This window comes from Gymnoscopelus microlampas, assembly GCF_963454915.1.
Source record: "Gymnoscopelus microlampas genome assembly, chromosome: 16".
Taxonomy (NCBI): domain Eukaryota; kingdom Metazoa; phylum Chordata; class Actinopteri; order Myctophiformes; family Myctophidae; genus Gymnoscopelus; species Gymnoscopelus microlampas.
The window spans coordinates 36,397,782-36,414,933 of NC_139953.1; the positions used below are offsets into that span (position 1 = coordinate 36,397,782).

Genomic DNA, 17,152 nt, shown 5'->3' on the forward strand with positions numbered 1-17,152 from the left:
TGAGCGGGGTTGCAGAGATTGTACAATTCCACCCCATAGAATGGGAACATTTGGAGCAATTCCTTTCCATTGAATGGGGTGATTCATAGTAGATCGGGTGGCCAGTCATCAAATTATTGGCTTAAGAATGCAACAAAAACGGGGGATATTCTTTTTTTTAACCATGATTCTCAAGCATTTTCATGTCTAGGACCCCCAAATGAATATGTATTTGTCTGCAATAAATAAATATCCCTTTAATTTCCACTCACTGTCCAAAAAACACTGCAACATGCACTCAAGTCAAAGACACAACGTGCTACTATTTTTTTTTTAATGAAAATTAACATTATCAATGTATGGAGAGGATGAAATGTGCATACTCCATGGAAGATGTGCTCAGAATCACAGAAACAACTCTAAACCAGGGGTCTTCAAAACAGGGGGTCCGGGACCCCTAGGGGTCCTCAGAGTTACTACAGGGGGGCCACCAAATCTTTGTGCTATAGGAACTTTTTTATTTTATTTACATTAACCACTTGAACCCTAGCGTCCCTATTCTGATGAGAAGTTCAGCCAAATATAGCAGATCTACAAGCTCACAACGCTATTTCCAGCAAAGAGGTTTGTTGTAGAGAGAAAAGGGAGCAGATTAAGTACATAATGAAAGGTCACGTTTATTAAATACTGAGGGGTTTAAGTGGTTAAATGTCTGGAAGAAATACATTAGCATATGAATCCAACACACACTGATGACAAGTGCTGCCTTTCAAACAAGTCTATGAAGCCATCTATGACATCTATTAAAAAAAGTTTCATCTACAACACAATTTTACACAATATGGGGGTCCCTGCTTCATCCCTAGCTCTCTGAGCTAAGGGGGTCCTTGGCCTGAAAAAAACGTTGAAGACCCCCCTGCTCTAAACCAGGGGTTTTCAACCAGCGGTCCTTGAGGGGGTTCCAGGGGGTCCCCAGCCAAATTAATAGTTAGCAACCAAATTGACCCTTATGTGTTTGTAACTCTGAGAGTGTATAAATGGAACCAAATGGACCCATTTGTACACTCTCAGAGTTAAATGAACACTGATGATGGTGATACAGTGTAGATTAGGACCCCCCCAAGAAATCTAAATGGTTGAGTCCCTGGCATATCTTTTCAAATGGGGGTCCCTGTGCTAATATGTGTCAATTTGGGGGGTCCTTGATGTGAAAAAGGTTGAAAACCACTGCTCTAAACAAAACATTGTGATCCTATGAAGCCATCTATGAAATCTATTAAAAAAAGTTTCATCTGGCAACACAATTTTACACAATATGGGGGTCCCTGCTTCATCCCTAGCTCTCTCAGCTAAGGGGGTCCTTGGCCTGAAAAAACGTTGGAGACCCCCCTGCTCTAAACAAAACATTGTGATCCTATAAAAAAAAAACAAGTCTAGTAAAGAGCTCTTATCTTACCTGCTTGGCCAAATACTGGCTCAGGTCGTTGTGACTCTTGTCAACATGTCTGGATATGGTGCCCAGGGATGACAGGCTCAGTTCTAGGTTCTCCATCGTATCATTTGTCGTTTAGTGGAGGAGAAGAGCTAGGAGATCTAGAAGCAACACAACCCAGATAGGAGCAAAATATGTAGATCTATTAATACTGAGGTAAGGCAGAATAAAGAGGGCGCATCACTTGCTTGTTGTCTGGTCACAACACACACTCACACACACATACACACACTAGCACGTTATCCCGTCAGTGTTAGAATCCTGTCCACATGTGAGCAGAGCAGAGGAAGCTCTTCCGGGGCACTCTGGTGGTCCTGTCTGTCGCGCTGCGGTGACGTCATGAACAAGCGACGACAGTTCAGTGTTACAGCCCCAGTGTTGCCATGTCTGGGGGGCTTGTTTCTAAAGTGTAGGTAGTTGGTTAAATGGGCTTGTTTCTAAAGTGTAGTTAGTTGGTTAAATGGGCTTGTTTCTAAAGTGTAGTTAGTTGGTTAAATGGGCTTGTTTCTAAAGTGTAGTTAGTTGGTTATTTGGGCTTGTTTCTAAAGTGTAGTTGTTTATTTGGGCTTGTTTCCTACATGTTGTTTAAACCAGTGGTTCTCAAACATTTCCATGTCTAGGACCCCCAAATTAATATGTATTTGTCTGCAGACCCCTCCATCTAAAATATGTTGTGCTAGACCCCCATACCAGATGTGTTGTTAAAATGTTTCAAAAAGAATATTCAAAATGTGTCCTTTCAAGATTATTTTGAAAATAGCTGAAATAACATTGACAAAATGTGTCATTGTTTATAAAACAGCAGATCTGCTGTTTTCAAAATTCAAATAGCCATGTTGGGCTCGCTTTCATAGACCTGGCTGCTTATTTGTCTCGCAAAATCTGGCAACAGTGTGAACGGCTCTGCTCTGGGCTGGAGGAAGAAGAAGCAACTCAACTGCACACCAAAAAACGCGAAAATACGCCCTTTTTTAGGCTTGAAAACGCCTTTCTCTTCGTCTGTCCCTTTTGCGTGGCGTCCGATAAGGCTCGAGCAGGGTAATTCAGCCGCATTTAGCTGTATTTCGACGTTATAAAGTGCTTGTTTTGGTGGGAATACACATGGAAAACATTCCTCCTCCTCCTCGCTGACAGCAGACAAGACAGACAGACCGCGGGAAATCATGTCGCTACTTCCTGTACAATGAAGAGTTGGCGCGACGCACCGCAGCCCTTTGTAAACAATAATAACAGCAGCCAGGGATCAATAACACCAAACTACAGCCAACTGTAGCAGCAGGCGGGATCGGCATTTGTTATTATGAATGATAGTAAGTAAGCTTCCTGGCTGACATGTTGCAGACATTGTGGTTTGTTTCGTTATAGCCTTGGATCAAGACTAGAGATGTATTTGATCGCGTCTGACTTTTACTTTCTTGGTGATGCTCAAACGTTATAATATAAAAAAAAAGGACCAACCATAACTCTGAGAGTGTACAAATGGAACCAAATGGACCCGTAAGGCTAACGTTTTAATGCATGTGTAAATGTCAGGGTATTGAGCAAAGGTTAACCACTCAGCCATATCATGTTATACTTTCGGAATGTTTAGTGAAAACAGACTATTTACAAGCTTGTAAAGCTGCTAATTGTGTTATTGTTTTAATGTTTTGCTTATTATGTCATGCCCAACATGTAGGGACACCACGCCAGGTTGAAAGTCCACATGTCTTGTGTTCAATGTGTTGTGCTCAGTAACTTTAGCTCCTCAGAGCTTCCATCGTTTAGAATGAAATCGTAGTCTTGGCCAAGACGTCTAGCGTGGCTGTTTCCAAACTAACATGATACATACAATAACAGTTAACACACAACTAAACGGAGGTAGGGAGTGGATGCACTGGACACACGTTTTAGGTGAAAGTTCTCTTGGCACTGTGTGGTTTCGTACTGATCTCTTTGTCTGGTTAGTGGCTAATTATGCTACATTTAATTGAAATGCAAATTTCAACTGCCTTCCAGTGCCTAGCAGTCCTCAGACTAGATTGATTGTTTGAATAATACTATTAGACAGAAATGTAAACAGCAGTCATACATTTGGGGCTACAGGGATAACACAAACAAAGTCTTGGGGACTTGTTTCCATTGTGGTCCAGAGTAGACTGGACAGACTAAAGACTAAAGATCTCCCCCAGGAAAAAAACATGGCTGACAGCTCCATTACTGTAGTCTAAAAACACAAGCTGGGGATAATTCCACCATCTAAACGAAATATCAACAAAATATATACAGCAAAGAACAAAAACATTGAATAACATCAAGAAAAAATGTTCATAGCAACATAAGATACTTATTATAAGGATAATTCCTTTTAACAGGTCGTTCATGAAAGTCCTTGCGGTCTTGTTTCCAATGAGAACCTGTGAGCAATTAGGGGTTAAGAGTCTTGCTCAGGAACAAATTTCATTTCATCGACACATATGCTGACCTGGTCTGGAATCGAACCTGGGGCAACCAGGGCCTCTGGCTCCCTAGGCAGGCTCACTAACCATTCAGCTATGGCCGCCCCAAATAGTATTCCTTTAACGACTTAAGACCTGGAACTGTGTCATTTTTAGATTTGAGCTAAAAAGCATTATTTTACACTTTGGGCTATTCAAAAATAGCAGATATACAAGCTTCTGGGGGGTCCCTGGAACAAAATATTTTGATGGGGGTCCGCGGCCAAATACATATACATTTTGGGGGTCCTTGACATGAAAAAGATTGAGCACCACTGATATAGAAACATATGTTTTTCAGAATACTGTTGGGATTTAGGAGACATGTAGAATCGGCTTCAGGTGTCAATGGGTTAATGTCAGATTCACATATTTCATAACAGTAGACTTCCATTAAGCCGGCACTGCCCAACCCGGTTGGGGGCATGTCTGTCATATGGCTAGATATTTATTATTATTATGAAAAACGTTATAGGCCTTTATAAAAATTGTTGTGTAGCTATTTACAATCTGAAAATATTTGGGTTCTCAGGTGATCTAATAGCTGAAACCTGAGAACAATAGCCACACATTAGCCAATAGAAACTGCAGATGCAAATGTTGGCTTTGACACGGTAATGTGTTTCACTTCAAATTGAACTTTTGACCAAACACCCCCAAGTGAGTTTGACACCCCTGAGGAGATCTTTAAATATTTTCTATTGGATGCAGTGTGGATTTGCTCATGAGACCACTTTTTTTGCTGTTGTGTTTACCAGGTACCTTGTGTGAAGTAAAGTGACCAGAGACAGATTTGAAAGAATGGATGAGATGTACGATGACATGGATGCTGTCCCCAGCCGTAAGAATAATTTACATATAACATTACATTAACAGTGTCTAGTTCAGTTTGTAATGGTCCGCATCCGCAACTCCGCATGAAGCCATTCCAGTTTGTAATATAATAAATGGCTTATTACACTGTTCCATGGTCAAATGCATCTGAACAATTGTTCAGATTCTTGTTCCTTTTTTGTGTGTTATTAACTTTTCTTCTATGCCTTCACACAGTCCTAACCACCATGCACAATGAGGATTCTGTGGATATATATTCTGGGCTGGATAGTCCAAGCGTTGCAGGTAAAAATGACTGGAACCTAATCCGTTTTCTCTATTAGAGCCCAAACCTTTTTCGGTGCGAGAAAAGGAAAAGATTTAAGATTAAGATGCTGTGATGAAGGGCTGAAATGTAGCCATGTTTTTCTTGATTTGTTGAAGACCAATGTGGGAACCCTTTTTTTTTTTGCTGAATGTGTCCTGAGAGATTAGTTGAAGACAAATTACTTGTGAAATTGTGATTCATTATAAAGAATACGTAAATATATATATATACGATTTGTCCGTCTAATCTTGAAGATCATCTAGTATCTCTGGATATTGGCTTGTGACGATTGATTTTCATACATGTTGTACAATACCCTTGGTATATGGATACCCCTCTTGGATCTAGCAAAAATGATTTAACACTTTATTGGCAATTGATTGTCTCGTGGGTTTATTGCTCAGAACCCCTTTACAACAGAGAATCAATCACTGTAATTGATTGTCTGATGTTTTATTGCAGAGAGGCCTTCTCTCCTCTCTCCTCGGCTGCACAAGTCAATGGATTTATATGAAGAAGTGATCACAGAGGAACAGCGGAGCAGAGAATCTTCTCATGACGAGGTTTGTCATTTATTTGTTGTCATAAACCCTCAATAGAAAATTTCACAAACAAGATTGCTCTGGTATATTTCGTTTAAAAAAAGGCAAGACTACATGTATTAGAACTATAGGGTTAATATATGAGCATAAATCATGTTAAATCATAACCGTTTGTTTTTTCTCTCCAGTTGAAGGCGAGATTTCAAGCGGCTCATAACACGATTGAAGAGCTGCGTCAGAGACTAGAGCAGATGGAAACACAGGTTTGATTATTTTGAAAGCTTTTGAAAGAATTCCATCTGAAGTTTGAACAAGTACAGTATGGAACATATAACTGTTCACCCCCGATACATAGGTAGTGATTGTTTTGTTTTGTTTGTAGATCTGTTTCTGGATAGGAATAATGTTCATGGAGAGATATATTGACATGATTTTTCACTTTTCCTGTTGTTCGCTCCTTCTGTAGAATACAGGCTTGAACACTGAAAACAACCGCCTGAAAAAGAACATCTCTGCGCTGTTGAGAACTGCCAGGCAAGAGGTGCTCAGAAAGGATGAGGAAATTAAGAGGTTGAACAAAAGGTACGTTTTGGGAACATGTTGCAGCCCAGTTAACATTGAATTGCCCTTTATAGTATTAACCTAAGGAAATGTATTCAGAGATTGGAATACATTGTAATGTGTAAAATAGAATTTTGAGCTCTATAGGAAACTGTCTGTACAATTTATTGTATATTTACAATACTTTTGTGATTTTATAATCATGATCGAAATGACGTTATTCTCATAATCGTGCAACTTTGTTGCCTGCACTGATTTGTTATCTCTTACTTGACTCCTCAGTTCAGGGAGAGATTATTCTCGTTATCAGCCTCGTATGAATGGAGGGATGGATCCAAGCTCAACCAGAATGACCTCTTCAGCCGGCTCCACCAGCAGGCCTCCTCCACCCCAGCATCCTCTGCCGTCATCAGCTCCTCCATCCCAACCTCGTCCACCCCAGCATCCTCTGCCGTCATCAGCTCCTCCACCCCAACCTCGTCCTCCCCATCATCCTCTGCCGTCATCAGCTCCTCCACCCCAACCTCGTACACCCCAGCATCCTCTGTCGTCATCAGCCCCTCCACCCCCACCTCCTCCGCCTCGTCCACCCCAGCAGCCTCCTCTGCCACCTTCAGATCCTCCACCCCCACCACCTCCACCGCAGCCCGCTCCGCCACCGTCGTCCGCTCCACCCCGACTTCCTCCGCCTCCAGCGACGTCAACCCCCAAGCAAAAACCACGTCAAAGGACTCTGCCTGAGCCTCCCGGTAGAGGAACGGAAGGCTCTACCCGTCAACCTGACCCCTCGTGCATCGACGCAAAACTCTCACGGCCGCACTCCCACACCCGTTCATCAAGGGAGGCTGTGGAAAAAACGGCAGATTCTTCCGTTGGCAAATCCAGATGCGGTTCGTCGTCATCTGCACTCTGCGAGTCAGACAAACCGAAGCAACCTAAGCACAGGGACGATAAATGTAAAGATCGAAGAACATCCGAGTCGACAGATCGGAGACACAAAGACAAGCCGGAGCCCGACAGGGAATGTCACATGCCTGTGAAAACTAGGTCCCATCGAACAGAGAAGGACAACATGGAGCCCGACAGGGAATGTATCATGCCCGAGAAAACCAGGGCTCATCGAACAGAGAAGGACAGCATGGAGCCCGACAGAGAATGTAACATGCCCGAGAAAACCAGGTCTCATCGAGCAGAGAAGGACGCAGGGAAGTATGAGCTCAAGTCCCATAAAAGCAGAAAGCACACAGACGTCGAGCTGCTACACAGATCCGAGAGGCCTAAAAGCTCACTGGCAGATCGCTCACTCGGCAAAGCATGTAACGAGCTCTCTGAAGACACGGTTGCTAGAAGTGAAGAGCGGAGGCACGATGAGGCCAAACTCACACCATCGGTTCCCGAACATAGTGGATCTTCCTCTGCTACTGCCAGGAGTCGAGATCACAGAAGAACTAGACATGCGGATGGACACAGCAGGAGTACTAGTTCAGACTCTAAGGAGCGGAAGCTGTTCAGCTTGAATCAAAACAGTGAGCGGTCCGCCAAGCAGGGGAGCGAGGCCAGTCTTCCCCTGCGGGACCACCAGAGGAAAGAGGAGAGAAGGCGAGGGCAGGGTGACGATGCCAGGCAGGGGGAACACGGGAGCACCTCGTCGGGGAGGAGCAGAGGAAGCGAAAAGAAAAGATCGAAAGAACGCAGCCCGGATAAAATGAAAGTCCACAGGAAGAAGAAAGAGAAAAGGCACAAAAAACATGCAAATCGCCATTCTGATGATCTCAAGGTGGCAGAGAAAAGCTGTGTGGAGGAAAATAGTCCAAACAGGAAATTGTGCTTCATGGAAACACTGAACCTTACCGTTTCACCAATTAAGAAAACATTGCTACCCATAGACAGCAGCCATAAAGACACTGCGCCATCCCTTGAACTGCCACGAGGCGAACCATTAGATGACAGTGACCTGCCCAATATTGAAGACTGTTATGTGTTAGATGAAGCGGAGAGCAGTTGTGTGGAGATGGAGACGAATGTGGAAGGTGACGAACCTCCAAAGGTCTCTGCAGATGTAAACAACCTTAGCCCGGCTACTACTGAAATGGCTGATGGAGCGGAAGGTGTTTCAAAATGTGATGAAAAAGCAGCCACGGAAATGCACAAAGCTCAGACTGAAAGCGATGTGGTCAGGGAGCAACCCGAGGATAGTAATCTTCAAACTACCTCAGTGTCTACTCTTTCGTCCAAAGCTACAAGTGATCAATGTGCTGAGAATTTAACCTCAAATGCTCCAGATAGTCATCGTAGCTCAAAAACCACAATAGAAAATATGGACTTGGCTGCAGACGAGAAATTAGCTGACTCTGGACATCTGGCGGTTCCAGCTCGTCTCACTGGCGAGGGTGGAAGTATTTCAGAAAACAACACTTGCAAATCCACAGAAAGTGCTAAAACCCCACCGCAAATAATTCCCGAAAGTCAAAATGTGGAGGCTATTGGCTTTGCCGAGCCCATTGAGCTCGGTTCAAGCGTAGAGGCCCCTACAACTACAGCTGACAGAACTCCACCTGTGGACACGGCCAGAGAAGTTCCAGTCGACTCATGTTCAATGGAAAATCCAGTTTCTGACGATGCTACTGGAAAGGTCGACCCAGAACCTCGACATGCCTCACCCCGTGTCCTGCCCGATGTCTGCCAACAACCCCCACCTCCATCCGCTTCATCAAATTCAAACCACGGGAAAGACGCACGCATGGAAGATGGTTCCAAAGATGTGGACGCTGTGTCCAGTTCAGTAAGCCCAGAAGAGCTCCCTAAAGCAGCCAGGGTGAGTCTAGATGAGGCCATTTATGTCTTCACAAAGATGGAGAAAGGTGTCGATACTATTGCAAGTGAGCCCAGTTCATCCACAGGCTGCATTGGTGTGTCCAAAGTAAGCAGCACGACAGAGGAGATGGCACCTCAAAAGGTGCAAAAAGCTCTCAAAAACACTCTCGCTGCGACACCGAAAAAGGACTGCAGTTTTAGCAAAGGTCATCTAGAGAAGGAGAAGAATGTCATGGAGCCTTCCAGTTACAAGCCAGTGCTCCACGATGAAGACTCGATGATGCGCATGCTGACCAGTCTGAAGAGCATCCCTGACGCCATAAGCCCGCTTCGGAGCCCAATTCAGCTAGTCAGGAGAAGTCAGCTGCGTTGTCTTGGCAAGCCACCTCATGTAAAAAGTCTTAACAAAGGTAACAAAATATAAAAAATGCTTTTGACATGGTTAAAATATGCTTAATACTAAAGGGGTACTTCACTTTAAAACACTTCTCTTCTCAGTTCATTGTCAAGTCCTCTCAGACTATTGCATGTACCCCGGACAGTTTTCAAGTTGCTTGATTCAATATTTTTATATTCATTTGCTAAGCCATGCCACCCTCCTATATAAGCCCAATCAACATCAAACTCCACATTAACCATGTTAGACTCATTGAAAACACATTTCCCTGGTTCTGGTCTCTGATGTTTTAGTTCTAATTCATGAGAGGACAGTAATTGTTGTAGTACTTATTTCATTTTTTTCATTTTCTAATTTTAGAAAAGAAAATGAAAACAGTAATCAAACATGTCCCCTCATGCATTTAAAGGACAGTATCAGTCACCAGAACCAGGGACATGTGTTTTCAATGAGTCTCACCTTGGTTAACATGGAGCTGAATTTGAATGTTAATACAGTATACAGGAGGTGGCTGGTCAAATGAATATCAAATATCTAAATATTGAATCAAACAACTTTGAGAAATACCCCTTTCAGAGAAATTATCTGTCTTTTTTGGTGTAAATGGAACGGTGTAAAGGAAAATCTGATTCAGTTCAATGAGCTTGAATGCAAATTCTTTAAGCAATCTGGCAATTTGAATTTGAGATGTCTTGTGTGCAAGTGGAAATGTTGGCCCAATAGCGACCAGAATCAGTAGGCGTCATCATCCATTGGCTATATATATATATATATATATATATATATATATAATATTATTATAATAGGACAAAACATTCAACACGGAGATACTATATTGTTGAATTATTTAACTGAGTTTAGAAAAAATATGTCTATTGATATCAAATATTGATGTTTGGTCACCAAAATACAGACATTCTCATTAGTACTATTACATAATTTGATGGCAACGTAAAATAATGGCTTTGTCTCCCCTTTACAGAATTCTCCAGCACAGCTGATGATGTCAATTCCAGGAAGTTGGGCGTAAACAAAGAGAACAAGCATCCGAGTTCTCTTGAACACGAATCGCACAACAAAGCCGACAATATCTCCGATGTTCCTTCCAGTGTCTCTGACACGGAATTGGAGGAAGGAGAGATCATCAGTGAAAGTGAGGAAGGAGCTACTACACCTTCTCCACCTCCCTCTCCCAAGAGGCCTGAAGCAGCGAGGCCCACCACGGACGAGGAGAGTCCCCAGTCGGCCTCTAGGTCTTCCAAAAAGATATCCAGCAAACGGGTTGTTTCAAAAGAAATGCGTGACACTGTGGCCGCCGTGACGGAAAGCCCCACGAGGTTGCATTGGCGCTACAAAACCGTTTGTCCAACAGCTTCCCCTACCCCTTTCTCCAGCATGGAAGAAGTAATGGCAACTTTCGAGAATGTGCGTGCTCAGATGAGAACAAAGTACATGAAGCAACACAAAATGTTCCCACAGAAAAACTTCTTTGGAAGAATGGAGAATTACCACACATCTTTTCTACAGTTTGTGGAGGGCGCCCAACTTGACAAAATATGCAGTCAAGTGGTAGAGCTGAAATCCAAGCTCCGGAAGATGATCACCGCTGTCTTTATGAAATTGTCAAATAACGGTATTGTCAACCGCATCTTTGATCAACAGGCCACTGATCTGAAGCAGAAATTGTGGGAGTTTGTCAATGTTCAACTCGAGTACCTTTTCCAGGAAATTCGTGAAACACTGACCTGCTATTGTAAGCCAACGGAGGGAAACTATACAGCAAAAGTAGGGAACCACCCAGCAAAAGTAACCACTAAGGACAAGGAGCCTAGCATAAAGAAGAAAACACCCAAACGTTCTCCTCCACGTGTGCTTCCAAATTTTCGAAGTCCACAAAAGGATAAGCGACCTGTTCAAACCGCCATGAGGAGAATCAAGCCTAATTTCGTTGCCCCTTGCAAGACGGGCCTCGGAAGTAGAGGTAAAGATATTAGAATGACCCAGGTGGGAAAAGACAGTAATCCTGAGGCTCAGCCTATTACACAATCTGTGGTGACATTAAAAAGTATTCCTTCAACTCCAGAGAAAAGTAACAGGGTATCTCTGATTCGCTCTCAAAATAGCTCTTTTCAGGGAGACAGGGGAGATTTTGAAATACTCACGGAACAGCAAGCGTCCAGCCTAACATTCAACTTAGCCAGGGACTCACAAATGGGGGAAATATTTAAGTGTCTGTTACAAGGATCCGACCTGCTAGAGGGACAGTCTGCCGGGGACAGTCACAGCACTGCCTGGACCTTCGGTACCCCAAGGAAAGAAGGCGACAGTCTCATCAGCATCACCACCCCAATTAAATTCACGTCTCCATCCAAATTCACCACTCCCACCAAATTCATCGCCAGATGGCCGAGCATTTCGCCCCGCAGCAGGATGCTCTCCCCGCAGTCGAAGCTCCAGCGCCCGTTAAATCCGGCTCTGTTCGACGACAACTGTTTATTAGAGGTGCCCTCGGTCAGCACGGCAATGCCACAGTCCAGCATGGCGCAACAACGGAGGACCTTTTCCATTCTAGCCGAAGATCTGGCCCTCTCTCTCACTATTCCGTCGCCTCTCAAGTCCGACAGCCACCTCAGCTTCCTGCAGGATTACCCGATGACCATGGAGCTGATCTCCACCCCGGAGAGCGTCATCAGCGCTCACCTGAGCGAGGACGCCATGCAGGACTGCGACGACGCCTCGGAGCAGGACATTCACCTCGCGCTCGACTCGGACAACTCCAGCTGCGCGTCCAGCAGCAGCGTGACCATGGAGTCGCTGGCCACGCCCTTGTTCCAGTTCAAGCCTCATTTGCAGATGCAGGCGGTGGTGATGGAGAACTCCAACGATCACTTCATCCTGAAGATCCGCCAGGCAGCCGCCGACGCTGACGTCACCCTCACCGCCGACGACAGCTTGAGTCGAACGTTAACGGAAGAGGAAGCCAAACCTAGAGAGACGCCTCTGTCGTCAGATGAGCCGGCTCATAAAATGACAAATTCCTCAACAAGTGTTTTGTCAGACGATTCCTCAGGGAAAACGAAGAGCCCCTCAAAAACTCTCCCACCTCCAGTTAACGGCTTGAACATCCTCACAGAAAGCTCTGAGTCGAAGCGAAGCAGCAAAGTCCCGCCATCACATCAGTCGGATTCATCAAGCGACGAAATGGAGAGTTCAACGCTTTCCGAAAGAACCCTGTGCATCGTAGAGGACGTAAGCAGCACGCCGGAGAGTAGTGACAGGAAGGCTTGTGAGAGTGGCAAAAAACGGAAGAAGAAGCACCAGGAAAAATCTAAATCAAAGCGATTCAAGGTCTCGGATGATTCCACAAGGAAAACGAAAAGCCACTCAAAAACTCCTCCGCGTTCAGTTCATGGCCTGAACGACCTCACAGAAAGCTCACAGTCAAAGCGAAGCAACAAAGTCATCACGCCATCACGTCTGTCAGACTCGTCAAGCAACGAAATGCCGCGTTCAACGATGGCTGAAACGACCCCAAGCATCTCAAAGGAAGTAAGCAGCGTGCCAGAGAGGGACGAGAGGGATTGTGAGATTGTCAAAAAACGGAAGAAGCACCAGGAAAAATCTAAATCAAAGCGAGCCAAAAAGGAGGAGAACAACAAGAAAGAGAAGGTCTCCAAAAGCCCAAAGCACAAAGGGAAGAAAAGCTCAAAGGCAGAGAAGAATGAGGACAAATCCCCATCTCCATCATCATTATCCCCCAACACCCTGTCAGCCAAGAATGTCATCAGGAAAAAGGGAGAAGTAGTGATGGCATGGACCAGGTTAGTGAGCAGCTGGTTATGCATATTTAAATAATGTTTTCTGAGGCTTAACCCATTAAGACCTGGAACTGTGTCATTTTTAGATTTGAGCTAAAAAGCATTATTTTACACTTTGGGCTATTCAAAAATCGTGAAAATGTGTGCAAATCTTTGAATATATATATTTTTAAAGCGAACATTTTTAACTCAAATCGTTGCTTCTGGGGGTCACTGGAACAAAATATTTTGATGGGGTCCGCGGCCAAATACATATCATTTTGGGGTCTTTGACATGAAAAAGATTGAGCACCACTGATATAGAAACATACGTTTTTCAGAAAACTGTTGAGATTTAGGAGACATGTAGAATCGGCTTCAGGTCTCAATGGGTTAAAAGAATCAAGTAAAGTAGTATATAAAGTAATATATCCATATACGTCTATGTTCCATTTTCACCTACTTTGCAAATGGGTGAAAAAGACAGCCGAGTATCTTATGAAAAGTCCTAACTGTCTGTCTGGCTGTTTTTTTGTTTTTAGAGATGAAGATCGAGCCATTCTGCTTGACCTCAAACTGAAAGGTGCCTCACGAGAAACATTCTCTGAATTGGCCGAAAAGCTCAACAAGCCAGCGAGTCAGGTATGTCTATGACACAGAGAGTATTCTCGTAAATTTCATGGCATGATAACACTGGAGTTTGTAGTCCCTGATGAGAGCTAGCCTAACGGTTTTCTTTTTCTCTTCAGATTGCTGAGAGGTTTACTCAACTCATGAAGCTTTTTAAGAAGCGAGGGACGATGGAGAGCTGATTCCTATGAGAATGAATGGAACGTGTGAAAAAGTGTTTTAAATTATAAAATGTCGTCAGTGTATTGGGCCATTCACACACTGGAATGTTTTGCCTTTTTTAACATCTCTATACATGGGTCCTCACTAATGCTCAATATGGTATAGTGCAATATCTGTCCACACGCTCTGTGTCTAAGGTGGACGATGTTTGCCTTCTTATGATCTGTGGTCATTTTAAACAATAGGCAGGTTTCTGAACTGTCCACAGCCCCCCCCTACACAGAGTGAGTATAGACAGAAATGGTGCCATCTTATAAAGAGCACAAATGATATGAAGTTATGGTTGAAGTGTTCCCTTAAGTCTTATTGAGGGAATGGAAGCTTATCTAAATGCATGGTGGCCTAGTTAAGATGGCTTGTGTTAAATCACATGTGAGCATCGCCATTCATAATGTCCTGTCAAGTGTTCTTTTGCAAGACAACCCCTATTTGACTTTCAAGAAAGACAAGTGTCTGGCCAAGATAATTGCTGATGGGTAAACATTTTTTTATCTGTCCTAGAGATAAGACTTGTGCTTCTTTGCAAAGGCAGTCACCTAATGCATATTGTTTTCCTACTCACTGGTGAATTGTGATGGTCTACATGTGTGAATTGAATAATCACACACTTCTGTCTTTTGGATGTCTTTTTACATGTTAGGCGTGTGTCCAGTCACAAACAAAACGAGTGTTTTAATCACCTGCAGAAACACCAGTTACTCAAACGTTGGTGCACAGCACACCATGGAAAGTTTTAAGTTTGAAATATTTCCACACAAAAGAAACCAGGTTGAACTTTGTCAAGTCAGCACAAAGGGCTATTTGACTTGCATAATTGCAGTCAACGTGTTTTAATTGCATGCTTCATTAACCTGAAAAAAAACCTTTTAACACATATCACTATTGCAGTGTTTGTTTTTTCTTTCTTTTTTTCAGTTTCCTTTTAATTTCTACCATTTTTGTGGAAACTTTTGCAAGATTGTACAATAATCATAAAGTCATTTCTGTTGACTTGTTGACGGTGTCTTAATCTATTGTCCTCATTTGAAGAATAGAAACGTGTTCTACTTGATTTTCTTTTCTTGTTTTTTCCCGAATACATGCTATACGCTGTGAGTCCAAGCAGAGGCAGTCTGGACCATTTGACAAAGAGGACTATTTTATAAGCAATCTGTAATATAAGTGTGTGTTGTGTGGTGTTGCTGAAGGTTGATAAGATTTTCATATATAATTATTCATGTCTATATGTTAATAGAAATGAATGTGTTGCCTCTTAATTATCCCTTCTGTTGTGAACAAAGTTGAATCAACATTGTGAATATTGTACATATTTCTTCACTGAAAATAAACATTTATTTATTTATCCTTGTGAGTGCTCACTATAGTTGATTATTTAACTAGGTTTAATACATTACTTTAACTTGTGAACTGATCGATCACTGTACAGAAAATAAATCAAACTATACTTCAGTGATTGAATAAAGCATACATGGGCAACTGGCGGCCCCCACCTTCACTTAATGCGTCCCGCAGGTTAATATCGGAATACTGATATATTATTGATTTCAGCTGTTAAAATTCCAAACATGCAAACATGACCCGCTTTAATTACTTCAGTCTATATTAGTAGCTTAATGACTAGTATTAAAGGGTTAGGGTTGGGGTTCTTGTCTTTTTATTATGTCCAATGTATTTGTATTTAATTTCATAAAGTTAAAGGTAGGGTAAGTGATTTGCTTTGGTTAAAATAAGTGTTAAATAGCTCTATATTGTGATAGTACTCATTGCTATAGAGTGTTTGTTCAGTATTAGGAGTGTCCTTGTCTCTCCAGCTCTTTATAAAACAGAAAATGCATTTTCGTTTCAATTTCAGTTTCATTTCCAATTTTATCCAACCAGGACAGAGAACTCAATCAGGATACAGATTAAACAAGTGAAATTGGAAGTGATGACACTAAGAAATGAGCAGGCAAAATTGGAACTGCAACACTATACAAATTAAGCTTAAAAATGGGTACTTTCTCCTGATTGGCTGAGATTTTGACACCTACCAAAAATGTATTTTCTATTTATTAAAGAGCTGGAGAGACAGGGAGACTCCTGTTACTGAACAAACACTCTATAGCAATGATTACTATCAGAATATAGTGCTTTAACCTTTTAACAAAATACTTTTTGTTTTAACCAAAAAATATCACTTACCCTACCTTTAACATAAGTATAACTAAATGCATTTGAAATTAAATAAAACATTTAAAAATAAAATAATACAAAGATCTACAAGCTCAAGACCCATCTAACTGCGACGTGTTTTGAGCTTGTAGATTGGCAATTTTCTTTTTTCTAAGTAGGGCATTAATTACGAAAAAAAAGGTTTCTGCCCGACAGTATATGCAATGTGGCCCTCTGGAGTGAGTGTGGAAATATAGTGGCCCTCTCCATCATCAAAGTTGCCCACCCCTGGTTTAGTTAATGCAGCATGTCACATTGCCTATGTGTGCCATTTAGCCCACAACTTAGCCAATATGTGAGGGATTTTGATATAAAATGAAGCCATGTTTTTGACTGCTATGTAAATGTTAAGCAATTTGGCAGTGTGGGTTCAGATAATAAGATGAGCATTTACCATTTTTTGTACTTTATTACAATGTTTTACCATCATTTCATGGTTAAAGTAATGGCATATATTAACCATATAAACCCTTGCCCCTATTCTGGGCATGTCATAATAGCCCGAACATTCACTGAATATACCCGATCTAGCTCACAACATGTCGTGACGAGAGGCATTATGAGCTTTTCTCTGAAAGGAGATTAAGTGTAGCAAGAAAAAAGGACGGCACCAAGTATAGACCTCTGGGTGACCCCGGTCATTTTCAAGGATTTAAGTGGTTTAACTGAATAAAAGTAAATATAACCAGAGATTAATAATGGAAATAACTGTTAGTTGCAGCCATAAACAGAATTTAATTTCATTCAATAAAAAAAAACAGAAGAAGCTGTGGTTGTCAACAACAGGGGTCTTTACCAGGGGTTTTCAACGTTTTTCAGCCCAAGGACCCCCTAGCAAAGAGAGAGATGAAGCAGGGACCCCCTCTATATTGTATAAAATTGTGTTGCA

The 17,152-nt window shown here is 42.4% G+C and overlaps 2 protein-coding genes across 5 annotated transcripts in view; one reads left to right on the plus strand and one right to left on the minus strand.

The window, feature by feature from the left end:
- The window catches only part of mdn1 (midasin AAA ATPase 1), a 122,260-nt gene extending 120,545 nt beyond the window's left edge, over positions 1-1,715 (minus strand). For all 4 annotated transcript variants that reach the window (XM_084083172.1, XM_084083171.1, XM_084083170.1 and 1 more), the window contains exon 1: positions 1,436-1,715. In XM_084083172.1, coding sequence (XP_083939298.1) covers positions 1,436-1,531 — 96 coding nt within the window. In that variant the 5' untranslated portion in view covers positions 1,532-1,715. The remainder of the gene's footprint in view (positions 1-1,435) is intronic.
- Positions 1,716-2,385: 670 nt separating this feature from the next.
- On the plus strand, positions 2,386-15,394 carry casp8ap2 (caspase 8 associated protein 2). The gene is made up of 10 exons (XM_084083173.1): positions 2,386-2,781; positions 4,707-4,789; positions 4,999-5,067; positions 5,552-5,652; positions 5,820-5,894; positions 6,098-6,213; positions 6,475-9,416; positions 10,386-13,224; positions 13,743-13,842; positions 13,950-15,394. Exons 2-10 carry the CDS (start codon positions 4,750-4,752, stop codon positions 14,010-14,012), a joined length of 6,345 nt encoding a protein of 2,114 aa, XP_083939299.1. The 5' UTR covers positions 2,386-2,781; positions 4,707-4,749; the 3' UTR covers positions 14,013-15,394.
- The last annotated feature ends 1,758 nt before the right edge of the window (positions 15,395-17,152 follow it).